Below are 27773 nucleotides of genomic sequence, written 5' to 3'. Positions count from 1 at the left end.
CTTGATAACAATTTCTTTTAAATAGATAATTGAATATATTTACAAAATAATTAATACAATTTCAAAAACATTCGACCCCGTTAAGATGCATTTCTGACTTCGTCTCTACCTCTAAGTGACCGACGCCAATATTTTCTCGTCTACTTTCTCCAAAAATGCCTTCCTTTTTGCGATTTATTCGATCTGTTTTTCTCATTGGTTTTTTTACCTCCTAATCTCCTACCATGTATTTAAGTAATAAATTTTCTATTTAGGGAAAGACTTAAAAGTGAGGAATATTTAACAAAACCAATCTCATTCTATTTTGGGGGGAATTTGTCGATAGTACGTAGGGCTAAACCCAGGTACAAAAGTTGGTAGTACAACCAGGAATTTGTCGAAATACAACTGGTGGATCATCCCATTCCCATTAAAACAAATAAATCGATCAATAAATAAATTTATAATGTGATCGACTATTTTCCTTTTTCCATTATCTTTTTTAATTTAAAGAACTCATCGTATACTCGTACAGCTGTGGCCAAATAGTTTATGGGACAGGATTCTATCAAAATTCAAAAGTAGAGGAATAAAGGATTGGAATTATTGCCACACAAAAAACAATCGAGAAGTTAGTACTTCCTCCGTCCCGGAATACTCGACCCGGTTTGACCGACACAGAGTTTAAGGGACTTGAATTGACTTATTTAATTTAATAGGTAGTAGTTGATAGTGGGGTATTATTTTAATGTAATTAGTGGGGGGTGGATTAAGAGGTGGGGTTGGGGGAGAGTAGGGGTTGAATTTTTAATTATTTTTAGTATGGAGTAGGGGGTAGGTGGGTTAATAGGGGTGGAGTGAGAAATAATATAATATTGTTAGAATATTTCTATTTTTAGAAACAGGTCAAGTATTAAGGGACGGCCCGATAAGAAAAACAGGTCAAGTATTCCGAGACGGAGGGAGTACGTTATTTTTCAAGTGCAAATGAGTCACATGAACTTTATATTAATTACAAGTAGAGAAAAGAAGCAACCTTTTGTTTTTTTTTGGGAAAAAAATAATATCATTAATAATCAGTCATGTGATATCTACAATGATAAAATAAATATGCACATGCACCACAAATTCAAACAAAATATGTCAAAGAACCAACTCAACCAAAAGCTTAAGTTGATGGTTGAAGCCCCAAAATTAGTAATATCATTAATAATCAGTCATGTGATATCTACAATGATAAAATAAATATGCACACCACAAATTCAAACAAAATATGTCAAAGAACCAACTCAACCAAAAGCTTAAGTTGATGGTTGAAGCCCCAAAATTAGTTTTATATACTCTATCACGCCCCCTCACATGAAAGCCCTTTGGGCTTGAAGTGTGGATGCAGCATAGGGCTCCTCATACCTAGCGCGAAATATTCCACTTTGAAAGGAGGGGTGGACGAGATTTGAACCCGTGACATTTGCGTCACGTTGGCTCTGATACCATGTCAAATAACCAACTCAACCAAAAGCTTAAGCTGATGGTTGAAGCCCCAAGATTAGTTTTATACTCTATCAAAATACACAACTGTTACAATCAAATTAAAACCATTACTATTATGCATCCTAAAAACACAACTCGTATTCCACCGCTTCTAACTTGACGCGAGCGGTGATTTTTGATGCTTGACGCGAGGAAAGAAACAACTTACATACTAATGATATGCACTAAAAGCCTAAAAAAAGAGCTAGTGTCCTACCTAAGTGAACCTGAAGCGAGAGCACAAGAAAGAGCATAATCCAGATGATTTTGTGACCAAGAATATGCTCTGTTAGTTCTAGGTTTCGCATAGAGGGATTGTGCACATAAAACCCCAAGCTTAACCATTAGCTAAAAACTCATTGGTAAGTTATATTATGATCTTTTTTTTTGTGGGTACTAATTACCTATTGTTAAAGGAGTTTTTTTATTTTTTTAATTTGTTTTTTTAGAGAGAGTCACAAATGGCAAGGCGACAAATGATATAGATGAGATTTGATCTCAATTCTTGGGTACCACCCACTCAAAACTTTACCAACTAAACTAGTTGGCCTCCACCGTTAAATAAAGAGATCTTGATATTCATTAAGGCAAATTAAATTTTGAGTTTCACTATTTAGTTGTTGTTTAACTAACTTACTTGGACTAAGAGCAAGATTAGCGCTAGTATAAGCTAAGACTTCCACGTCATCTTTTTATTAATTTTTATTTATTTTCAATTATTTAGATTCTTGTTGAGACCCTTTCAGACTTACTTAATTTTTCCACTTCACCCCTCGTACTCATTCAAAACTCCTCAAACTTATGAAAATAATAAAATAAAAAAACAAATAATAATATTAAGATTGAATGTACTGTTTAAACGTCTTAAGTAAAGTCTTGAAATTCCAAGACTCTTGCTCAGACTTTTGTCATACTCTTCCACTTAAATGGGAGGTTTTAAGTTAATACTCAATAAGATTATTGCTTAGACTATTGCTCGGACTACCGCTAATCTTGCTCTAACTAATTGGAATATATATCGATCGTAGACTGTCTTTTACCATTAACTTATTAATATGACATAATCATTCTAGATTTTAGCTTTAATTTTATAGCTTTGTCGCATTTGGTACAGTTGATTTACAATTACATACCATGGCCAGCAACATCTTTTATGTATCGAAGAAAATATGTACAACATCTCAAGAATCTTATTGTGAGACATACTAGCTTCTCGAAAAATAAGTATAATAGTACTTCGTATGATATAAGTTATTCAAAAAATAAATACACTTATCACCAATATATTCCAGTATTAAATATAAGTGACACCCTCTTCTCGAACTATTCATCGTGCTACTTTGCACGCATAACGCATTAGGTTTGTTCATTCTTTGTGTTATCATATACGTAGTACTATATATATATATATAGGATGATTTTACAATGGCTACAAAAAATTGGTAGCCACTGTAAATTATTAATCATGACCATACATTTTCAATAATAAATCTACAACACTTATTTGGTTGACTAATAATTAAAATAAAATTATTTTCTGATAAAGAAAAATAAAGTAACTGCTCCATAAACTAGGTATTTCCCTTTCCCTTCCCATATACGGATATACAGTACCTTTCATTTCCGTAATTCTCACAACAACATTCATGGAAGCCTTCAAATCAGTTGTAAATTTGTTAAAGTAATATTTATACCATTCTCGTATGGTGTCAATCAATGGAGTTTACTTATTTTTTATTTTCATAAATGGATGATAACTTGAATTAAGATAAAATTATTGATTAAAAAATCAGAGACCTTTAGCATAAAAGCCTTAACAACGAAGTTCCGGGTAGTTCTGCACTTGGAAATTGGTAGTAAGAGAATTTTATTCCATTAAATCATCATGCTGTTAGTAATCTAGAGCCTTATTGCCATTTACACGAGGACTTTGAAATTGTGAATAACTGGATTCTTTTTCATTTTTATTTTAATGGTCAAACAAATAAACAGCCCAGATTAATCCTATAATTTCAAAGGTTTAGATTAAAACAATTATAATAGCTACAATTTTTTGGTAGCCATTGAAAAGTCTTCCATATATATATATATATATATATATATATATATATATATATATATATATATATATATATTATATATATATATATATATATATATATATATATATATATATATATATAATTCATCCATTATTTTTTAATCTACTCCCTTATCTTTTACATAATAACAATATTCTTATGCGGAATATTACATATTTACAATTTAAAAGATAGTGAAATTGACATACGTAAAGTAGTGTGTATGAGAGTAAAACAATGGCTCAATTGTCTAAAACATAAATTAAAAGCGTGTAAAAAAAATCCCAAAAAGAACCGTGATTAATGTATTTTTTTTTTTCAAAAAGGAGAAAATATGAGGAAATTATATTCATAATCGAAAAAAAAAAAAATTTGACAAAGCCAGATCGAAGTTTTGTCAAGACTATGATTAAGACTTTCCTAAGCATTGAATGAAGATACGGAGAAACATACGAAGTACGGAGTTTTTTTCTCAATTTTTATTTTACATTTTGACATTTTCCATGAAATATAAAGCTTATAACTTGCCAATATGAAAATTTTAAGACATTATTAAAATAAAGTTTGACAAGTTTTCTTTTCCAGGATAGCATACAGTTGACAAGTTGACCCTTGACAAATGTCTTCTTAAAAATTCATTGAAATTACCTGTATTTTTGGCTGCCCAAATTTTTAGTTTGGAAAAGTTGGAATATTCTACAAAGTTTTTTTTGGTTGTATAAAAAGAACCGTCTTATTGAGCTAAAATCTCGTACATATCAATTTGACCCGAATTAATAGACAATATCCTTTATGAGTTGAGGAAAGCGCGTGTAAGGATCCGACCTTCAATATCCCTCTGGAGAGATTCATCAATGTCACATTTCATCGTAAACTATCAATTTCAGATCTTATCCACAATAATCATAGTTTTGTTCAATTAAATTTTGTTTGATCCACAATATCTTTAGTCGTTAGGATTTTTTTTTTTTTTTAGATATCAGTTGAGTTGGTTGACTATTTTATTACTGACCTCGTTTTACTTTCTTTTCTTTTTTTTTAAAAAAAAAGTCTCAATTAATTTAAACATCCAAACTTTTTATTTTTTATTTTTTATAATCAAACTAATTCATTGATAAAAATTCATACCACATTTACATAAAGATTTGAATCTAAAAAATACATAACAATTGAGTCACAAAATGGTGTAATAACATTTGAATTTATTTGTAAACCAGATAATATCCTAAACCTTTAAAATACTCACAGAGTCACAGTTGGAGTACTATGCTTAAGAATAGTGTTATGAGTCACAAAATGGTGAAATTCACTATTACTAAGAGTTTTTTTTTTTCATTCCTTCCCTTTAGATGGTCTATGTTGCTTGTTCAAACAACCTAGGTTCAAGTCTTGTTAATTATATATTTTACCAATTTCTTTTCTTTGTTTCATATTCTCCTTTTCTGATTTAATTTTACGGACTAATTTCTATATCTTGGGGGGACTACGCGCGTTAGCGCCCGATCCAACAACTAGTAAATAAAAAAGAGAGGACTACTATTAATCAATAAAATCTTTGAAAATTGTTAAATTAAGCAAGATTATAGCCACCAGAACAATGTCTAAATCAGGACAGCTAAAATCCACTTAGCTTTATCTTCCACTAGTTTAAATGATAGGAATATTTCTTCGTTTCTTACTTGACGTTTTCTGTTTACAATATGTGATTTGATTTTTAAGAATCCTTCAATTAAAAGATTGAAAAAAACATTGACAACCATGGAACAACATTTTAAAGTACTAAAAACAGCCAACTAAGGAGATATCAACTATTTTAGTTGGTAAAGTCTTGAGGGGGTCACTACAAAACATTGTATCATTAACGATGGAAAATTCCGTCATTAAAGGGCAATAATCATTGATTAATGACGGAATTTCCTGTCGCGAATCCGTCATAAAATGGGGCAGTTGTTAATGGAAAATCTCGTCGTTAACCCGTCGTAAAAGACATTTGCGACGGTTGTTCCCGTCTTTGTTTGGTTGTTAGCCCCGTCGCAAAGGCTTTTGCGATGGGATTTTTGACCCGTCGTAGTTAAGTTGTCGTTAAAGATACAAATTCTTGTAGTGGATGGTACCCAAGACCTGGGATCGAATCTCGTCTACATCATTTGTCGCCTTACCCATTGTGGTTCTCTCTACACCAAAAAAAAAAAAAAAAAAAAATCTAAAATCAATTAGGTTAACTACGTTTCAAGGACAATCTATACACGTGTAACCCCATTTTTCATCTATAATTTTCTTTTTTACTTTTTTTTTCAGTTTTTCTTTTTGTTGTTTGTTAATACGAAGGACTTTTTAGCTTCAACACATCTTTCTCATTCAACCTCTTCCACTTCATTTTCCTCTTTAACATTCAATAATTCACCATCTAATTTATATTTTTTTTTAACCTTCAAATCACCTCTACATAAATCATATATTCCCACTAAAATCACAAGCCATCGATAAAATTAGCACTTTAAAAGACGGTTTAACAATCACTGTATAATTTTCCGTTCTTTGAACGTGCTCAAATGCTATTTATTATGAAAAGAGCTTCTATACATTTTTTTAAAGCCATGTTTTGCTATCACCTAGTTTTCACTTAATCATGAAAAATAAATTCAGGGAAAAAAGGGGTTGACAATTACAATTTATAACTAAAATAAGTTTTAATAAATTCATATAAGCTCTTGTAAGTTCATACAAGTTCAGGTAAGATAAGATAGAAAGTAAGTAAAAATCATGTGAATAGAACGAACCTTAAATATAACGGTATATTACTTGTATATTTTATTAGTTTTGATAAAATGTTGAAAGGCATTTTCCTCTTTCTAGCTCAAATGGTGATTAAATTTTGAGAAATTATTTTTTCTCAAATTGTAAGTGACTATTACTTTCGTGGCTTATAATTTTCAAAGTCACGTGTTGAATCATGAATTTGAAACTTGTTACAAGGTATTTACTACGCTATTCTTGCACGGAATACACTTATTTTAAAAACTAAAAATTAAAAATAATAATATTTCAGCCAACACTACATGAAATTGTTCCATTAACGACGGAAAATCCCATCGCTAAAGGCCAATGATTAACGACGACATTTCATGTCGCGAACCCGTCATAAAATAGGGCCGTCATTAATGGAAAATCCCGTCGTTAACTCGTCGTAAAAGACATTTGTGACGGTTGTTCCCGTCTTTGTTTGATTGTTATCTCCGTCGCAAAAGGCTTTTGCGAAAGGATTTTTGACCCGTCGTTATTAGGTTATCATTAAAGTACAAATTCTTGTAGTGCAAATATATAGTTTATAAAAAATTATTTTGTCTATACACAAATAGTTAATAAAAAAGGGATAGAAAATTAAAAAAACATAACACAGATTTTTTTTAGGAAAAATATTTTGATTAGCTGTAAAATTTTGCACTAAAAAATGACACGTGTCATTTTTTATGTCTATTTTAGTATAATGTAATAGATAAATAAGAGAAAATGAAGGTAGTATAATTAAACATATGAGTGTGAAAAGTCTTTGTAAAACAGGAAAACAATCAAACCTCGAAATGTTTTTGTGTGAAATAATCTTCGTTATTAGGAAAAAAAAAAGAAATTATGATTTTGTTGAACACCAAAATTAGTATAAATAACATTATTACAATTATTATCAAGGAATTCTTTTCTCATAAATGGTAGAAGATCATGGGGAAGATTATTTCCTACCCCGTTCTTAAAATAATTTTATTAAATTATAAAGTTTGGTCTATTAAACACTTTATATTAATATTATATATATACACCTATAATCTCTTTCATGTATTCTATATAAAGGCCGTGAAAATTTATATTTTTATCTAACTTTATAATTTCTTTCTTTCTTACTTTCACATATTAATTATCATGGCGAAACAAATTCATAAGCGTCGAGGTCCACGTGGAAATGCTGAAATGAAGAAAATTGAAGACAAAGTTAGCCTAAGTAGTTCCTTTACAAAGCGTCGAAATAGTCTGTTTAAGAAGGCTAATGAGATGACTATCCTATGTGAGGCTGAATTAACCATTATCTTGTTTTCACCAGGTAAAAAAGTTTACACTTTTGGTCATCCTAATGTGTATTCTATAATTGATCGTTTTGCTAATAATCTTAAAGTTTCAATTGGTGAAAAAAGAGTAACAATGCTTCAAAAATCTAAGGCAAATGATCTTTATGATACACTTAACAATGTACAAGATCTAGTTGAGTTGTCTAAGAAGGAAAAATCTAAGGAAATGATCATATTGGAAGAGAGTAAAAAAACTCTTGTGTTAGATCGCTTGAATCACTCCCAAACAATGGAAATGCGAGGGGTTGTGAAAGAGTTGCAGGCGAGGATTATGTGGGAAATCCACCAAAGGATTATCGTTGAGAACAATCAACTCGGAGTTGAACAGGTTGGCAGTGGGAATGAATTCATCAACTGTGTTAAGAGCAACTCCAATTGTGAGATACAAGGTAGAGTGATTAAGTTTGTTCAATTCCATCAAATTTCTAGTTACAACTGATTTAAGCTATAAAGTTCTACATTGGTTGGCTATGATATCTTGCAGCTTCCTGTAATATTTAATTTACAAAAATGATAAAGGTCGCAACATATATGCGACCTTTAAACAGGTGGTCACAATGATGAATTGACATGCTTATGTGTCATAATTTAAATTGAAAACTAAAATATTTAACTTATATAACCAATTACATGTTATAAAAAAAATGTAGGAAGTTTTTAATATTCTAATTTGTTTCCTTCTTCATATCAACTACCTTATTTACATATTTTCATAGTAAAATATTGCATTGATAGTAAAAATATTTTAATGACTCACAGCTTACGTGACGCCTCTATGTATCAATTAAACCCTGATACGTAAGATTGCGACAACTAAATGTGGTCGCAACTTTAATTTATTTATTTGATCTAAAATAAATTATTCAATATGCAGCAAGATCTTAAGTTATTTGCTCAAAATAACTACAAGATTTTAATAGATGCTTATGTCATTGATGTACCAACGGTCGGCTTACCTACTCACATATTTTTATTTTTTTGAGCAGGTCCTTTTTTGAACCACTGGAGTTGCTCTAATGCATCTTATGCTGGAAGTAACTGTTTTGGTTCTTACTTTGGAATCCAGAATGAAATCAACAACCATCCTAATGCATCTCATGGTAGAAACAACGATTTTGGTCCTTATTTTGGTATACAAAATGAATTCATCAACTACCCTAGTGCATCTTATTTTGGAACTCAAAATGAATTCATCAACAATCGTGATGCACCTTTTGATGGAAGCAACAATTTTGGTCCTTACTTTGGAACCCAAAATGAATTCATCAACTATCCCAATGTTGGAAGCAACGGTTTTGGTCCTTACTTTGGATTTCAGGACTAATTTTTTTATGTTTTTTTATGTTTTTTTGTTTTTATGAATTTCAATTCTTATTAGTTATATGTCTTAGGAGAAACAAGAAATAGTTTATTATAAGGAATAAAGTAAGAGCATGTAATAGAGATTATGTTAATTACTTAATTGTTGCAATATGTACTAGTTTTTACCCCGTGCGATGCACGAGTTTCTTAATTTAAAATTTTGGATACATCACTGATACGCAAATTTTGAAATAATAAATGTGAAGCATTTGGAGTATAATGAAATTAAATTTAGAATGTGAAATAAATAAAAGTATTTTTAAAATAAAATGAATATCTAATTAATTAAGGAGGAGAATTGAAAAGAATGAATATAAATGATGATTTAACAAAAAATAAAATAATATAAAAGAAATGACACGTGGCATCATTTCTTGCAAACATTGTGTTTTAAAATATTAGAATAGATGTGTTTGGTTGTTCATCTGTTCTCGAAAATGATGCAATTGGTTTTTATTGCACCACGATTGATAATATGATGGATCTTATATACATTCATGCTAACATATTTATAACTAGCAAAACTAATTGCGAATTCATCAAACTTAATCAAATCATTCATCATTTTTGTATCATTTCATATTTTTTACACACAGAGTTGGAATCCAACCTTCATTTTTTTTTTTGCTTCTCTATCGTTTTTTAACACATTTCTAATGTTTATGTCAATCCAACGTTCATTGGTTTAAAGCTAATTCAAAATATACCTCTATGAGGGATATGAACTAATAATATCTCTCATCATAAGTTGTTTTTGCTTAATTACTTGTGTGTTGTTAACCTTTATAGATATTTTGTTGGAGCTCTTACTTAAACTTTTCAAGGCTAAACAAAGTCTTCCAAAAACAGATACATTTTGTCGTTGGTCTCGCTTGTTTTGCGCACACAAGTGCCCCGATTCAACCCCCGACCTTTGGTTTTGTCGCCAATAGCTAGGCAAGAGTTTCCAATCTTAAGTCTTGCGATGCACTTTCCGCACAAGGCTCGCGCCCTTGCCACCCCATAAGCAAGAGCGCTCCGCATGATCCGGTGCCCAAACACTCGGGCCGTGACACACATAGTACTAAGGAAGTTATAACTTTTCAAGATAAATGCATTTCTACTTATAAGAGTTATACGAAGTACATTGTATCTCTCCCACACTACAAGAATTTGTATCTTTAATGACAACCTAATACCGACGGGTCAAAAATACCGTCGGAAAAACCTTTTGCGACGGGGCTAACAACCAAACAAAGACGAGAACAACTTCCGCAAATGTCTTTTAAGACGGATTAACGACGGGATTTTCCATTAACGATGAACCTCTTTTATGACGGGGTCACGACAGAAAATCCCGTCGTTAATCAACTATTATTGGCCTTTAGCGACGGAATTTCCTATCGTTAATGATATAATTTCTTGTAGTGCCATTTGAATACAATTTTCTATTATTATACCCCAAAAGAAACTACGAAGTATATAAATTTTAATTATTTTTGACAGTGATAATATTTATTTTTGTCAATATAAATTTTAGGTTTGTGTAAGTTTTACTTATACGGAGTAGATAATTAAATAGCTATATTAGTGGTTAAAATTGTGCATAGAAAAACATTAAAATTAAGTAAAACAATTAACAAAAAAGGGGGAAGAGTTAAACAAGCCATTAAGTTAAAAAGCTAAAACTACCACTAGTTTTGCCGGACACAATCACATATACTAAAGTGAATTATGGTATCGGAGGTTTTGGATCCTCTAGAGTTTTAAAATAACTCTATAAGGTAGAGTTTGAGCATATCAACCATTGGATGAAAAATGAATGGTTCATATATTATCTTTCCAAAAGTTCCTCTATTTTTTCTCATCAATATGAACCATTGATTTTAAAATGTATGGTTTAGGTAAAACTCTACCTTGTAGAGTTTTATTAAAACTCTACCTTGTAGAGTTTTATTAAAACTCTAGAGGATCCGGACTCGGTATCAGATGAGGCTCAACCCCATGATCCCAATCTTAACCTCTTGAGTGAAATTGCTATGCAAGAAGGCAAGCAATTACATAAATTGACTTGGGTGCAATTTTTCCCAAAACAAAAATAGAAGTAAATCAAAATATATCTCTAGAAGGAGAAAAAAAAACACCTTGCAACTTACTTGCAATAGTTTAATTAAACCTTCCTTCTTGTGAAAATAATAATTAAACCTTCCTTAAATGGATTTTTGACTGATTAATTTATTAAATAAAATTTATATATGACACGTCATGATTTATTCTGTCAAATCAATATTTAAGGAAATGCTAGTTAATCAATTATATCGCATAAATTCATTTTCATTTCCTACCAAATGAGCGATACTACCCGAAAAGACAATGCAAATTACAAATGCAATAGAGATTCTAATTAACCTGAAATATATCGTACACAAACCTTTAGTCTTAATTTATTATATAATTCTATGAAAAAAATCGTACGAGGCTTAATTAAAGTAGCATGCCTTAATTTGTTGTTGATAATAAAGCTCCTTTGAATGCTAAATTGTTACAATTAAGGCATCTAAAATGTACGTACCCTTTCATTACAAGAATTTGTATTTTAACGACAACCTAATTCGACGGGTCAAAAATTCCGTCGCAAAAGTCTTTTGCGACGGGGCTAACAACCAAACAAAGACGGGAATAACCGTCGTAAATGTCTTTTACGACGAGTTAACGACGAGATTTTTCATTAATGACGGCCCCCTTTATGACGGATTCCCGACAAAAAATCCCGTCATTAAGCAACGATTATTGGCGTTTAACAACGGGATTTATGTTGTAATGGTACAATTTTTTTGTAGTGTTTCATATTTTCTGATTACACTCTTGGTCCGATCTCTCCGATCCAAACCAGTGCATCGTTAAACAATATATGCCAACAACACACTATGTACGTATATTTTACTTATTATTTTGAGGAACAATAATTTCCTATAATAACGAGCGACTAGTGTAATACTATTGTTTTTTTTTTTTTTTTTTTTTGACATAGGCAGTGTAATACTATTGTTAACGATGAATATAGCGTGACATGGAAAAATCATTCAAACAAAATAAATAAAAATAATGCGTGACTTGGAAAATTCATTACCCTAATATAATTAAATTTTCCTTAAGAGATGAGTTTATGACCTTTTAAGACATATATGACGTATGGTATCATTATTTTATTTTGCCAGATCAATACTTTTAAGTGTATAAAAAAATTTCAACTAATTAAAAGATTACGTACTCAATAATTTTCCATAAAAAAACGTTAAGTTTACTAATTTTTTTAAAAGAATAACTGTAACTCTAGGTCCCTAATCAAGGACACAAATCTTATAAATATATAAAATATAAATCATTAATGTAATATGCATGTCCGCTTTATCTTTTCCTCGAAAATATTTTCTATAAATGACTCGTATCGATCATTATAATTGATTTACCAGCGAACATTTTTTTTTTTTTTTGGTACGTGCAAACTAGCGAACAATATAATATTATTATTTTCAACTAATTAAAAGATTACATGCTCAATAAGTTTCCATAAAAAAAACGCTATTAATTAAAAAAATTGCCATAAAATAAAACGTTAACTTTCCTAATATAAATAATGACTACTAATATTATGTTAGTTTTATCTTTCCCTAGAAAATATTCTATATAAACCACTCAAATCGATCATTATAAATTTATAATCAATTTATCAGCTAACAATATTATTATTATTATTATTATTATTGTTATTATTATCTCAATGGCTAAAGAAAATGAAGTAAAAACCAAACCACTAGGCAAAAGAAAAATCCCAATAGAGAAAATAGAAAACAAAGCTAGGAAACAAGTCACATTCTCTAAAAGAAGGAAGGGTATTTTCAAGAAAGCTAGTGAATTATGCACTTTATGCGGAGCTAAAATCGCCGTCCTTACATTTTCCGGTGCCGGAAAAATCTTCACATTCGGCGATCCAAGTGCCGATGAAGTCATCAATACGTGGCACGCTAACAGATCGCCGCCGCCGTCGTGGTGGTCGGACGACGCGCCAAGCGAGCGCGTGGAGTACGAGAGGATGAAGATGAATGATACGACGACGTATAGTGATGATGATAAAGATAAAGATTTGTTTTGGTGGCAGAAGGATATTGAGGGTTTAGGGTTTAATGAACTTGTGGAATACATGGCTTCTTTAAAAGAGTTGAGAAATAATGTTGCCTCTAAAATTGGTGATTGTTTGGGGAAAAACGTCGACGTTTCATCGAGAAATAATCAAGATGGTTTGGATCTTAACATGGCTTATAATCCAACGAACAATGAAGGTGAAGATACCATGAATTTTCCTATAAGTTTTAAGCCTAAGTCTAATTAAGGAGTAATTAATTGACACTTTTAAATAAGTTGTTAATTAATGAAGTGGGATAGAGAGGTTTAATTAGTTAAATTGTTAGGTTGATTTTACATACAATATATTGTAATTTATTTTTTTGTCATTAAGGTTTTTAAGGTTGAATTTGTTTACATATGCACACTATTTATTTACTGAATAATATTTCATTTTATTTTAATTGGGATAATTCAATTACAATAGCATGTTTACAATTATGATTTATGATCATACGAACCGGGTGGTACACCAAAAAAAAATGATTTATGATCATACAGGTCTCTAAAAAATCATAGCGTTATAATTTTGAAATATGTTTCGTGGTCTATATTATTCATATATACGCTAGATGACATAGCTGGCCAATTGATGTATAGGGGGAAAAAATATTTGTTATACGTTATGAAAATAATATATACGGAGTACTACATAATAATAATTTGCTAAAAAAATGATTTTTGGTAATATTTTAATAATGAAAAACGTACATTATTGACTCAATAGCACATTAGTGTATCGAATATTTTGGTCAAATTAGTATATCAAACATTAAAAATATGTAAAATAGGTAATACGTAGTAGGATGAAAATTGCAAACAACATATTAGATGATAAAATGAGTATGTTTAATATAAATATTTCAGTCAAATATATTATTAAAATAAGTGAAATAATTTTAGACTATTCATACATGCACGAAACCTAATATATTATTCATATACACTCTGGATGACATAGCTGGCCAATTGATTTGCATGAGATGGCAATTTCTAATCTTGGGAAACTTTACAAGTTTGTGTTTCGTCAATGTTGACTTCTTAGTTTTTAGTATGTAAAGTAAGGTAAGATGTTAATTTTGAACATTGGGCTTCTTTTTAAACTAAGCCCAATCCCATTGGGCTGCAGGCCCCAAGATTCACAGCTCCGTAAACATTTTGAATTTTGATGGGTTTAAAAAGTTTAGTTCTATCCTTTGCTTTGCTTGATAATTTTTCGAAGGTGATAAAAAAAAATGCCCATGATTAACGATGGTCTAAATAAATTGCTGAAAATAATACGGAGTACCTATTAAAAAAAATTGCCGTAAAATAATACGAGCACCTTATTACCCAATGCATATAAGATTTTTGAATTTCTTTCTCTAGTAATGTTTTTAGTGAATTTTTTGGGACCTGGCAAAATTCTCCTTTTCCATATCGAGTTTATACTATTTTCCATTCTAATAATGAACTACTCGTCGGAAAAATGCTACTGTGTAGGAGTAATATATTACTCCCTCCGTTCTTAAATATTAGTCATATTTTGATTTTTCAACTCGTTTCAACTCAATATTTAAACGTAAATATCTCCAAATACGTATGTTAAAAAAATATAAAATTTGATATTGTTAAATAACACATTAAGACGAACAAAATAAGATCTTACATGAATATGTTTTGAAGTACGTATTGGAAAGAAGTTAGAAAATTCTCTTCAATTGTGAATAGTGTCAAAATTCCAAAATGGACTAATATTCGAGAACATATGGAGTATATTTTTATTTTACTTTTTAACACCACATCAATGAATTATTTCCGTCGTGTCATAGTAATTCAAGATATATTTATTCCAAGAATTGGTTTGAATAAGCAACAAGAACGTAGATTACAATTTACAAATTATAAATGAGAGAATTGTAATTCGAACCTGTAACTTATCGTACACAGACATTTAATTTTTATCTCAATAACTAGTTAAAGTAAGCTAATTAAGAACCGAGTATCGATGAATGAAGCTGTCTTTGTAAGAGTCTGAAACAAGGTCGACTATATATGATTCGGAAAATGTTTGGTTGACCCTAAGGGTTAGCAACCCTTAAGATACATATAACATAAAATAATATATAAGTGTAATTAATTGGAGAGAGAAATTGTTGTAAAGTGAGTTTCAATGCATTTGTAACCAATCATAATTCAATATTTAAAGGGTTAGCAACCTTTAGAGTTACTCTATCATTGTCCATATGATTCTACGTAGTAGTACATGTGTACATGTATACAGCAACATTTTGTCCAACTGAATTAGTTTGTGCATGGTAATATGATAAACTTTGTACTACATTCCCAAAAAAAGAAAGAAAAAAACTAAATAAAAAAGGTTTGAGAAATTAATACTCGAAATTAATTGAATGCAATAAATGAGAGTTTGGTGTACGCGGTAAGAGAGATGTTGATGGAACACTTCTTCTACTTCAACCATGGACATAATAACATTCATCCAAGGAGACATATTCATTAATCCAACTGATCGATCTATCATACACAAACCTTCAGTTTTAACGTTTAAGTTAATTAACCATTTGGCTAAGTGGCCAACACATCATTAGATATCACATTATTATTACTCACATTTCATAATTTTAAAACTTACAAGAAAAATGTACTTCCCCTTGTTCCTAAATATTACACCATTTGATTTTTTTACATTATTCACACTAAACATCTTATCTTCTTTTGTGATACATAAGAAAAAATTGTAGTCGTTTGGGACCTTATTATATTTTCTGAATAACAAATTTTATAGTTTTTACTTATATATAATTCGACATAGTAAGAGTCAAGATCATATGTTAGAGAGTGTAAGATTATGTTCTGTTCACCTTATTTCCACTTGTTTCAGGAAAAATAAGTCCAGTTAAGTTCAGGAAAAATAAGGGTTGACCAAGTATAATTTATATCTAAAACGAGTTTTAAGTTCAGGAAAAATAAGGGTTGACCAAGTATAATTTATATCTAAAACGAGTTTTGATAAGTTCAGATAAGTTCAGTTAAATTCAGATAAGTTTATTTAGGGAAAATAAGTGAAAATTAGGTGAATATATCAGGTTATTATTATTATTGACATTTACATATTTGAAAAACTTAGAAAAGAATATAGAAAATGAAATAAATCTCTCAAAATTTATTTAAAGTCTCTCATTATTTAAAACTTACTCAATAGCATTCCCTTTGTCCCTCTTTTCTCTTCCTCTCAAGTCACCTTTCAAAATATTTATAACTGGTCCCTCCTCCCTTAATTCATAAACCATAAACATAAACCATAAACCATAAACCATAAACATAATTTTAAGTTAAAGATGAGGGTGGGTTTGTTAGGGTTTATTGTTTTACTCTTGCTACTAATTACTACTCATGATTCGGGTCAAGTTATTGTGTCGGTCGTTGCACGGTCGTCGGTAATTGTTGATCGTTCTCAAAAGAGGTTGAAAACCAAAGAAGTTGAAGTTGTTATGCCGGATAATAATAATCTCGTCACAAATGTCACCGGGTTGGATGATAAACGGGTTGTTCCGACCGGGTCGAATCCACTGCATAACAGGTAGCTTAACTAAAGAGATGATGATGATTAATTGATTATAGGGTATGTAGTAATGTAAGGCTTAAATTTATATTGTTTTAATTATTATTTTATTTTAATTTCCTACATAGAATTTAAATGTTATTAGGTTTTTGATTAATTAATTAGTTGTACTTAGCTTAGATATGTGAGTTTTGTTATGTATATTAAGCTGAAAGTTTTATATATATATATATATATATATATGTACGATCATCTCGTCTTAATTTCTTCTATTTATTTTTAAAAAAAAATTTGATTGGGTGAGCTCCATCTTTTTGCTCGAGAAATGATAATTTCATCTCAAATTAAGATAGTCGTAAGGCTCTGTTCTGTTTAATTTTTTTATACTCATATCATATGTGATTGGATGACTATTTTTTTTCTATGAGATTGGGGTTATTATGACTCAGAAATAGTGTCTTTAATTTAATTCGTGTTAAAAACAAACATATTTTTCTTTGTTTCATACAACAACCTCTTATCTTAAGAAATTGAGTAACATACCCTTCATTTTGTATAGTTACCTTTGTATTTCCAATCAACTTAATACGGAGCATATCAATAATTGCTCGACTCGTTAATTTCTCTCACAATGATCCTTTCATCACTTAAAAATACTGAAAGGGGACGTGTGATCGATCTCCTTTTTCTTGATTAGGTGCAACGTTAGAAAATATGTTACTCCGTATTAAATTAGATTAGACTAGACTAGAAAAGATTACGCGAGCTTGTTTAATTTACACTTGATTACCCAAGACAAATTTGGCATTTTGCTAGTTGGAAGGAAGGTGATGGTTTCAACAGTATAAGGCAATTGCATTAATTGAATTATGATTCTAAAATAGGGAAAAAAAATTGAGCATTAAATTAAGATGGTCAGTAAAAAATCAGAGATTCTTGAACAGGGATTGCTCGTTACTTTAAACATGTAGTCGTCGTACCTACATTTAGTTATTGCACCCCAAAGCTGTTACACATGCATTGACTTTGACTTAATTGCCCCCAATCTCTTATTGCCTCTTTTTGCACACTCCTTCCTTGTTGCTTTTCTTGTGCAACAATGTCTAATTCTTCAATGTTCAACCAAATTCCCCTTTTAGTGTTTGAATGTGTAGTTCTCCAATGTTCCATCAACCACATTCTCCATAATAATGGTTGAGTTCAAATGTGACATGTTGAGACATACTTCCTCCGTTTCTGAAAGTTCTTTACACTTAGGAATATGTGTCCAAAATATGAAAACTTTGACCGTAAATTCTCACTATTATATACATCAAAACGTTACATGTAAGATCTTGTTAGATTGGTCTCGGTATGTATTTTTATAATATCAACTTTTTTTAATTTTTCCATATACGAAATTGGATATATTAGGAGTTAAATATTGCATTGGAGTCCGTGCAAATAGTAACTGTAAAGAACTTTCTGAAACGGAGGTAGTAGTACCTATGTCATTTAATCGGCATTTGTATGCTTATGATATCAGAAAATGTGATTATCCGGTAAGTAATCACTCATTTATGAAGAGAGCTTCGTATGACTCATAAGATTATAAGACTGTTTTTTTTTTTTTTTGGGTGTTAGCACCCGATTCACCCTTAGGGCAATGTCATATTGTAATGATCTCAAATATGAAAGGAACAATGGTCATGTCATGTTATAGGTCATAACCAACTAAGCCAATATCGTACAAGAGTATCCCATACATACATTTGTCAAAAGAAACAAACTACACTGCATTGAATATCTAGCACTTATATAAATTCATACAACATGGTTTTGTTTTAGGTAAAGGGGAAGTTAAATGACCATTCTTTTAACGATGACCACGAAAGAGATTCAAACAACACCACAAATGGCTCAAACGTACTCCCTAGCTCTATTTATGAATATTTGCAACAGTTTAAATGATACACTTGTCAAAGCACTAGTTTGACCGTAATTATAAGCAATTATATATTTAGTAAAGACTTAAAAATTTGATATTTGAAAAATATACATCAAGACTAACTCAGCAACATATTACACATTAACATTTGATTTTTTTATATATATCAGTAAGAAAGTTTGATAAAAGTTAACATATAAATAGTGTAAAAACCAAAGGATTACACCTTTGATGAATTTGAATTTCAACCATCACTCAAATGTACACTCAAATATCAACCATGTGCTATTTGAGAGGGAGCATCAACTCTTTAAGCTAGTACGGACTACGGAGTAATAAATAATGGATTCAAATTAAGTTTTAGATTCTAACAAGGATTTTTTGGATAAAAACACCTTTTAAAGTTCAACTTTTTGAAATAACCACCTTATATGTTTTTTTTTAAAACACCACCTTAAACTTTCAAAGTTTAAGAAATCACCACCTTCTGTTAACTTCCGTCAAATATTCCGTCAAATATTCCGTTAAATGTACCGGTAAATGTACCGTTAACTTCCGAATGTTTGGCCGTTGGATGTGGGCCCCACTGACGGAACATTTGACGGAAATTAACAGAAGGTGGTGATTTCTTAAACTTTGGAAGTTTAAGGTGGTTTTTTTTTTAAAAAACATATAAGGTAGTTATTTCAAAAAGTTGAACTTTAAAAGGTGATTTTATCTAAAAAATCCTTCTAACAATCCCTCTTTCATTTATATGCTGCCTTTCTTTTTTTTTTTCTTTTTTTTTTACCAAATGATATTATATTATATTTATATTATACTTATATTTTAAAAAAATAACTAAAAGTAAATAAAAGGTATTGTCAATTGCTACACCCATAATGAAGTTAATGTAATGTCTATTGAAAAGTATATAAGGTAAATTCAGAAAGCATTGGTTTTTGCGAGGGAGACATGCAGAGCCACAGAAGGGTAAATTAAACAAGCTGCCATGATTTAAATGATTTATGTATCATTGGTTTTTATTTGTATGTTCTAGCTTAGCTCCCTCTTTGTAGCCTGCACGTACTTCTGTGTGGTTGGTTTCTCTCTGATATTGGCAGTACTTTTTTTTTACCATGCATAAATTATCTTTGATCTTCTTCAGTTAAACATGTCTGTTAGTATGAGAAAAAAAAAACTTATTTTGTACAAAAATAGTAAAAAAAGGTTGCTTTTATCTTTTATACCCTTTTTTGGTATGAATTGTTATTAAGAATGTTATCCTCACCAATTGTGTAACTTTCATGGCCTTTCGTTTCATGGTTTATGGGTTGGACATGATTCAGTCAATGCTCTGTATAAAAAACCTTAAACGACGTGGCTTCCAGCCTCCCGTAAATTGTACAAGTATGATGCACTAAGAACTAAGGAGTACTCAAAAGTCAAAATGGTGCTTTCATTGGTATGTTTCGTGAAGGTGGTGCTTGTCCATCATGACTCCTGAATAGAGCCGTGCTGATAAAGATGGTTGTGGGCCGGGCCGAGGCCAAACTCGTCGTGAAAGGCTCGGCCTAGCACAAAAAGCACGGCTCAACACGAGCACGTCATGGGCCGTGGGCTGCATTTTCTTGTGAAAAGCACGAAAAGGCGCGACACGACAAAACACGCTAAAGTTAGTAAAATTAGGCTCATGCACGGAGGCCCGTGGGCCATGTTTTGAAATTTCCAGCCCAGCACGATGCAAAGTGGGTTGGTGTGGACCGGGCATTTCCTGGCCCGGCCTCAGCCCGACCCAGACCGGCCCACAACCATGATTAATCAGCTAATAGTGAATATTGGACCAATAATTGATTACAGGTTAGTGACAAGTGACAACTAAATCTGAACGGAGTTTTGCAAATGACATTGTATTGACAAGTTGGTTTACATGTCATTTTTCTGTTTGATAGTTCCAGACTGAGAAATTTGAGATGGCTACATTGGTTAAAGAACAAGATATTACTCTGAAAAGAATGAGAGAACAGAAACCAGCTTAATTGATAAAAAATACAATCAGATAGATAGCTTCAACAATTCTGGTTGAGGGCAACAGCAAACCAAGTTTGCCATAACAGAACAAAGAAATGGGCAAGTTATCATCCTACAATATGCCACTGCTTGAGCTAATTACTAGTAGTAAACATTACAACCCAAGTCAGAAAGTAACTAGAAAGTGGCACCCTATAAAAATCAGGAAAAAACAATTGGAAAAAAAAAAAAAAAACTAGTCAGAAACTAAACTAAACTCTAGATAATAAGCAGCAATACTTCAGCACTTGCAACTTTGTCATGGAGAAGTGACCTTGCTCCTGATTCTGCTTGACCTTCTAACGGGAGTCACCATTTCATCATCTCGCTGTAAAAACAATCGTAGAGTTGTTAGAAAAACCATAATTCACAGAAAATATGAGCAAAAAAATGATCATGAAACTTACTTGCTTAGAGTGTACTATACTGTAAGTGGTGAAACTTCCATAAGATGCACTCATGGTGTATTCTGATGATGAAGAAGCAAGTGACTCTCTTTTGTTCCTCTTTGAAGAACTCTTTTCAATGCTTTGAGCTTCATCACTGTTCCTTTGTTCCCTCATCTTATAATAAGATGAGGTCTTTTGGAAGCTGCTCAGCTCTGATGGGCATGACTCACCAATCATGTCAACCTCAACTGGACCGGCCCAAGTAGATGGGTTCTCTCGGGCCTTGGAACCCACCTTGGAACCCATTGGGTTTTCCTTCTGCATGACAAAATCAGGTGATGATGGTGTTGAGACCACAACTGAAGTGGTGTCTTTCTTTGGCTTCTTAGAGAATATAAAGGCTGTTGCAGCCAATAGGGATACAGTAACCAGGGTGATTGCTGCTGTACTAAAAGGCAAACTTCTTTCACTTGCATCCAAAAATTGAGAAATTCTTTCAAGAACCAAACTTTCTGAAGCTGATTTAACCTCAGATTGTAATACAGTATCAGTTAATGGCATATTTTCTGTCATAATTTGTGAGTGGACTTCAGGAACCTCTGGTAAGAATGAAGATGGTTGATTCTGAACAGCAGAAGTTGTATCATATTCTTCATGGTTGTTGTGTTCTGATTCCTGATTTTCAGGTTCATCAAACAATGATGATGCTTCTTCAATCATTTCAATGGCAGAATTATCATCCTCGATCACAGAATCCTCGAGAATAGAAGAACTTCCTCCTAGTTTTTCTTGTTCATCTAAAAATGATGCTTCTTCAATCATTTTGATGGCAGAATTCTCATCCTCGGTCACAGAATCCTCGAGAATAGAACTTCCTTCTTGTTTTTCTGATTCATCTGACAATGATACTTCTTCTTCTGTCACTTCGACGATGGCATTCTCATCCACAAATACAGAATCCTCCATCACAGAACTTTCTTCTACTTCTTCAGATTCATTCTCCACTATCACTTGGTCAGTGAGAGGAAGATCGGTAGAACTTTGTTCAAGATTTTCTACCAGCATCTTCAATTCATTTTCATCACCAGAAATTTCAATTTCAGCAACTTTTTCTGGCATCACATCATCCTTTCTGCCCAACCAAGGCCTAAACTCAAACCCTTTCACCAAATAATCCTCAACTTCCTCTTCTTGCCAACCAGTTAAGTTACTGAATGGCAATGGACTAAACTGAACTTCTCTTGGCTTAAAAATCATCTGGGACAAATAACCAACTGATTGAGAAGACAACACCTTGGCATTTATGAACAAACCATTGAAATTTGCTTTGGCAAGATCAGCCGCTACACGAGAATGGCTATAAATCTCAGAAATTATTTTTTCTTGGTTTATAGCATTTCCAACTCCATGAGAATACATTGAAAAGGATAAGAAGCCAAGCAGGTAAAGGAAGAAGAAAGTGACAGTCTTCCACTTCCCATTAAATGGACGTTTCGGCTCAATTTTGGACTCAACAACCTGTTCAAGCTCCTCCCTTTGGGGGGAGCTCGATTCCGAAGATAAAGACTGATGATCTTCAACAGGAGATGTCCCAACAGAAGAAGAAGTTTCTGACTGTACTTCTTCACTATTATCAGTCTCAGAAACCGAATCCGATCCAAAGTCATCTTCTAACCTCAAACCTTGATTATGAATATAGCTTTCAATTCTAGGATTAGGTTTGTAGTGCAGGAATTGAGGTCTAGGGGAAAGGAAATTGGTTTTGGGATCATATGGTGAAGAAGAAGAAATATTCTTCTTGATATCCAAACTCACATTGCTTTCAGCAACAACAATATTAGGGATGATGTCTAAAGTTTCAGAAGATTTTGTAGTGGTAATCAAAGGGCTAAGTACCACTAAATCATGTTCTGATTCAATCTTTCCCACTACTCCAGGACTCAATTCAGCAACTTTGTTCTCAAATTCTGTATTGGATATGGATACCTCATTTCCCACCTTGTTGAAATCTGAAATCATAGAGCAAGCAACTTTGTTCTCAAATTCCATGTCTGTTTTTGACTCATTTTCATCAGCAAACTCCACTGAATTCATGGAGTAGAAATGGAATTTTCCTTCAGAGAGTGAAGCAGAAGTACGAATGGCTTCGTTTCGTTCACCTAAGACCTTCTTCCTTGGTGATGGGTTGATCTTCGAGGCGGCTGAGATTGTTGGTGCCATGAAACCCTTGGCCACCTTTCCAACAGAAGGGGATCGAGCTCGTGCAACGGGCTTTGAATTCGGATCTCTTTCATTCTCTTTCTCATGATGATTGTCTCCAAATGTATTCCCACATTCTCTACCAAATGAACTTCTTCTTGCATACTCTATAATTTGTAAAAAGTTCCAAAACAGCATTCAGCAAACTAACTAAATGAACATACCAATTAAACACTAGTAATAACCATGATCTCAAGCAGAAAAAAACAAGAAAAACAGTTCTACTTAAGAATACTATATCATGTACAGAAAAAGAAAAGAAAAATTGGATTAAAAGGAGCAATAAATCATGATTCTAAAGGGGGATAAAAATTGGAACTTTAATTGGAAATGCTCAGATTTAAGCTAAAGTTCTCAAGAATTGAAGTAATTTTCAGCATAATTTCCAAAAAATTAGAACAAATCACTAAATAGCACAGAGGCTGTATTCAATTAAAAGAACATAAATGAAAATGATGGTCTCCAAATGTATTCCCACATTCTCTACCACCAAACGATCTTCTTCTTGCATACTCTATAATTCATAAATAGTTCCAAAACATCATTCACCAAATTAACTAAATGAACATACAATTAAACTAATAATCATGATCTCGAGCAGAAAACTATAAAAATAGTTTTACTTGATAATACTAGTAAATCATGATTACAACAAGTCAACAACAAAACCCAAATCGAGTAGGCAGACAAGAACTGTGAAATTTTTGCATACATGATCCAACACATAACTTACAACATCATCCAAATACAAAAAAAATGGATAAAAGGAGCAATAAATCATGATTCTAGAAGGGGATAAATATTGGAACTTTAAGTCGAAATGAACAGATTTAAGCTAAAGTTCTCAAGCTTGAAATAATTTTCACCACAATTTCCAACAATTAGAACAAATCATGATACTAAAAGGGGATACAAATTGGAAATGAACAGATTTAAGCTAACGTTCTCGAGATTGGAGTATTTTTCACCATAATTTGCAAAAATTAGAACAAATCACTAAATAGCATAGACAGAGGCTCCATTCAATTAAAAGAACACGAATTAAAATGATTAAAACCACAACCCATAAATCAAATTAATGAATTAAACTCTAAAACACATTATTAACAAAATGAATAATTAAAATTTCATTCTAAAAAAGCATGAGAACGAGAGTAAGAAATTGAGGGTTACCTGCAGGACTTCTGGGTTGAGAAACACTGGATGATTTAGCAAATGGGTAAGCACTCAAACTCTTCCTAACACCACCCCCTTCTCGTTCTTGATCATTTCTTGAATTGGGATTAGGGTTAGGGTTAGGGTTTGATTTCATTGAAATTGGGGATGGGGATCTGTTTGAAGAACTAATCACCATTGATTTTGATCTGATTAATCAGCTTCTTTTGGAATTGATTTTGTTTTTAGGAGATCAAATTGATGATCTTGTTTTTCTCCGGAAGGAATTGCTGGGGATTTTTTGCTGATTACAGAATAGAGTGTGTTGAAGAGGGAGAAAGAGTAACGGCTAGTTTAGGAAAGTTTGTGGGAATTTAAGTTGGGTGGGATTTTATGACCGTTGAAGTTTCGAATGTGATCCCCGGTTAAAATGTTGGAGCCGTTGGATCGTGTGACCACATGGAAATGTGAAATGAAGTTTAAAAATGGAATATTTTGCTAATTAATTACCATTAGGGATTGTAGGGTTTCTAATTTGTTAGCCGTTTCAAATCTTTAAATGTTTATCTTGTTGACCAAGAATAAAAATGGAAATAGAAAAAGGAACTAGAATATTCTGTTTTAATTGTGCAAGATCATTGGTATTTAAAAGTGATGTTACAGAGATGAAAATGTAAATGAAGTATAAATATGAAATATTTTGCTAATTGATTATAATTAGGGATTGTAGGGTTGTTAATTTGTTAGTCGTTTTAAAATATTTTTAATGTTTATCTTGTTGACCAAAAACAAATTTTGAAATAGAAAAGAATCTAGAATATTTTGTTTTAATTGTGCAAGATCAATGGTTCTTCCGTTCATATAAGTGGCGTTGAAGGGACAAGAATCAATTTTGTTATATAATGACTTATAGAGTGATACATTATAAACTATTGAATTAAAGTGATTTTTATCTTTACTAAAACTATGATGACGATTTGGTATTATGACTTATGAGTAATGTGATAAACGAAAATTGATGACTGGGTGGGTGAAGGTTGACTTGGTATTCTGAGTAATGACAAAGGGGACACTTACAATTGTTATTGGCGCTTGTAATGTTATAGTGAGAATAGTTGTCCATTACATATTTACATATTGTAGCTAAATGAACAAGTTTTTTTGGTGAGGTCTTTATAGTATTGGTGGGTCATGTTTATACTTTGATTTTCTTCTGCTAAAAGTTCACTATAAAGTTATTATATATTGTTTAATATTTAACGAACGCTTTGGACACTTAGAAGATGGTGAGTTTCAACTTTTTCCCTGCACAACTAGTAAAACAAAAAAGTTAATAACCCAACCCTTTCATTATACAACTCAATAAACAATACATACCTCTCTATTCCAAGTTCCAAGTGGTTCATTTCCAAAAGAATGATAAATACGAGAGAACATAAAAAGTTTTAGTGTTGCTTGGTGTTTTAAAAAAAATGTAAACAAATTATAAGAGTCTTATGTCATTTGATGGTGATATTGGAGATTCATTTTTGACAATATTAAGATTACTCTTCAAATTCTTTGACTTATTTATTTAGTAACATTTTGAAGATGCACCGCTTTTTGTAGGGTGGGTCCACCTCAACACGGATGGTGCTTCGAAAGGGACCCCTAGAGTGTCTGGTGCAGGGGGTAATTCGGAGTTGTAGGGGTGATGCTCTTTATCTATTTGCAGCTCACTATGGCATTGGTACATGTACTAGAGCTGAACTTCTAGCAGCGGTTCGTGGGTTAGATTTGGCATTGAACGGAGGGCATCGTAGGGTGCAATTGACTTTGGACTCGGAGGTAGTAGTCTGTTTGTTGGCGGAGGAAACACCGCGCAACTCTCCTTATTTTCACATCATCAAGAAATGCAAATCTCTCATCACTAATCAAGAATGGGAGGTGATTGTTGGACATTGTTACATGGAGATTAATCGAGCGGCGGATTGACTTGCCAACTATGGAGTGAACTCGGATCAGAAGTTGGTAATCTTTAGGGCGGTCCCGAATGATCTTTGTGTCGTTTTATTGGAGGACTTGAGTGCGGTGACATGGCCTTGTATGGTGCCGATTTCGAAACCTGCTTAGGCCAAGCTGGGAGTCAGTACTCAGTAGTGTAACGGATTGCTTTTTTGTTTGTTTATTTTGTCTGCTTTTACTTCGCTGCAGTAGTTTAATTTGTGTGTTTGTAGTTTGCTTTGGGGCTTGCCTCTCTTCCCTCACCAAAAAAACACAAAAGGACATAAATTTAGGCATTTATTTGTTGGTAAAGTTGTAGACAAGGGAAACTTTGATTTGATTTGGGTAAGGTTACTTCGCATCAAGTTCATATGATGATTTAATTGGTATGGGTCGAGTCAAATTGGATCACTTTCCACCAATAATCAATAAACTTATTACTCCTAAAAAAACTCAATCAAAATCATTCCCGATAATTTATCATACATGTCGAAACAAATTAGTTCGGGTCAATTCAGATCATCTAGTTCCGACACGAGTTAGTTAGTTTGAACAAATTTTCGAGCACGGTTGAGAGCTCGGGCCCGCCTAAATTAAATGAATATAAACATGAACATGAACATGGTCATACTCAACTCGGCTCGACTTGACTCGGCTCGTTTGCACCCTTGACACGAGTTACATAGTTCGGGGCTTTGGGAGTTTGGGCCAATTAATAACCAACACGTTCGGTACCAACTAACGTGCTACCAATCTACCAACATTTTCCAGCCCATCAATCATCATCACCATCGTCGTCTTCTTCGTCGTCGTCGATTCCACACTTCTCACTTACCAAAACCAGCTCAAGCTTTGAACCACAATAATTTCCTAGACTCAGTCACCCAGAAGGAAACCAAAACTGTCAAATTATCAACCATCTTCAACCTAAAACCCTCTTTTTTATTAATTAATTAATTAATTAATTTATTAATTTATTTTGATTCCATGTCGATGAAGTTGAGCTAGGGCTTTGGGGGAAAAATCATCCTTCAATGGCGACGACTCCTTCGTCCTTGCGCTTCTCCTCCGCCGGTAGTGGTTATGGTAACCTCGACGCTATTAATCGCGTTCTCTCTGATCTCTGCATCAAAGGAATTCCTAAGGTATCTCTCCAACTTCGTCTCTCTTTCTACTTGTCTGAGAATTTTGGATTGTTAATAGTTTGTAGTGTTGAAG

General features: G+C 32.3%; 4 protein-coding genes across 4 annotated transcripts in view; 3 read left to right on the top strand and 1 right to left on the bottom strand.

The window, feature by feature from the left end:
• The first annotated feature begins 7505 nt into the window (after nt 1-7505).
• On the top strand, nt 7506-9032 carry LOC110804446 (agamous-like MADS-box protein AGL19). The gene is made up of 2 exons (XM_022010041.2): nt 7506-8097; nt 8695-9032. The coding sequence occupies exons 1-2, from the start codon at nt 7506-7508 to the stop codon at nt 9030-9032; spliced, it is 930 nt and encodes a 309-aa protein (XP_021865733.1).
• A 3798-nt stretch (nt 9033-12830) lies between these two features.
• LOC110804456 (agamous-like MADS-box protein AGL61) lies at nt 12831-13591 on the top strand. Its single transcript, XM_022010050.2, has one exon. It carries the CDS (start codon nt 12831-12833, stop codon nt 13437-13439), a length of 609 nt encoding a protein of 202 aa, XP_021865742.1. The 3' UTR covers nt 13440-13591.
• A 7124-nt stretch (nt 13592-20715) lies between these two features.
• On the bottom strand, nt 20716-24949 carry LOC110804661 (uncharacterized). The gene is made up of 3 exons (XM_022010267.2): nt 24591-24949; nt 21177-23524; nt 20716-21097 (listed from the first exon to the last, which is right to left on the bottom strand). Exons 1-3 carry the CDS (start codon nt 24769-24771, stop codon nt 21029-21031), a joined length of 2598 nt encoding a protein of 865 aa, XP_021865959.1. The 5' UTR covers nt 24772-24949; the 3' UTR covers nt 20716-21028.
• A 2354-nt stretch (nt 24950-27303) lies between these two features.
• Nucleotides 27304-27773, top strand: part of LOC110804466 (serine/threonine-protein kinase TOR) — a 41253-nt gene continuing 40783 nt past the window's right edge. Inside the window, exon 1 of the mRNA XM_056843261.1 lies at nt 27304-27700. Coding sequence (XP_056699239.1) covers nt 27590-27700 — 111 coding nt within the window. The 5' untranslated portion in view covers nt 27304-27589. The remainder of the gene's footprint in view (nt 27701-27773) is intronic.

The sequence above is a fragment of the Spinacia oleracea genome, chromosome 4 (assembly GCF_020520425.1).
Source record: "Spinacia oleracea cultivar Varoflay chromosome 4, BTI_SOV_V1, whole genome shotgun sequence".
Lineage (NCBI taxonomy): Eukaryota > Viridiplantae > Streptophyta > Magnoliopsida > Caryophyllales > Amaranthaceae > Spinacia > Spinacia oleracea.
This window is presented reverse-complemented; position numbering and strand designations above follow the sequence as displayed.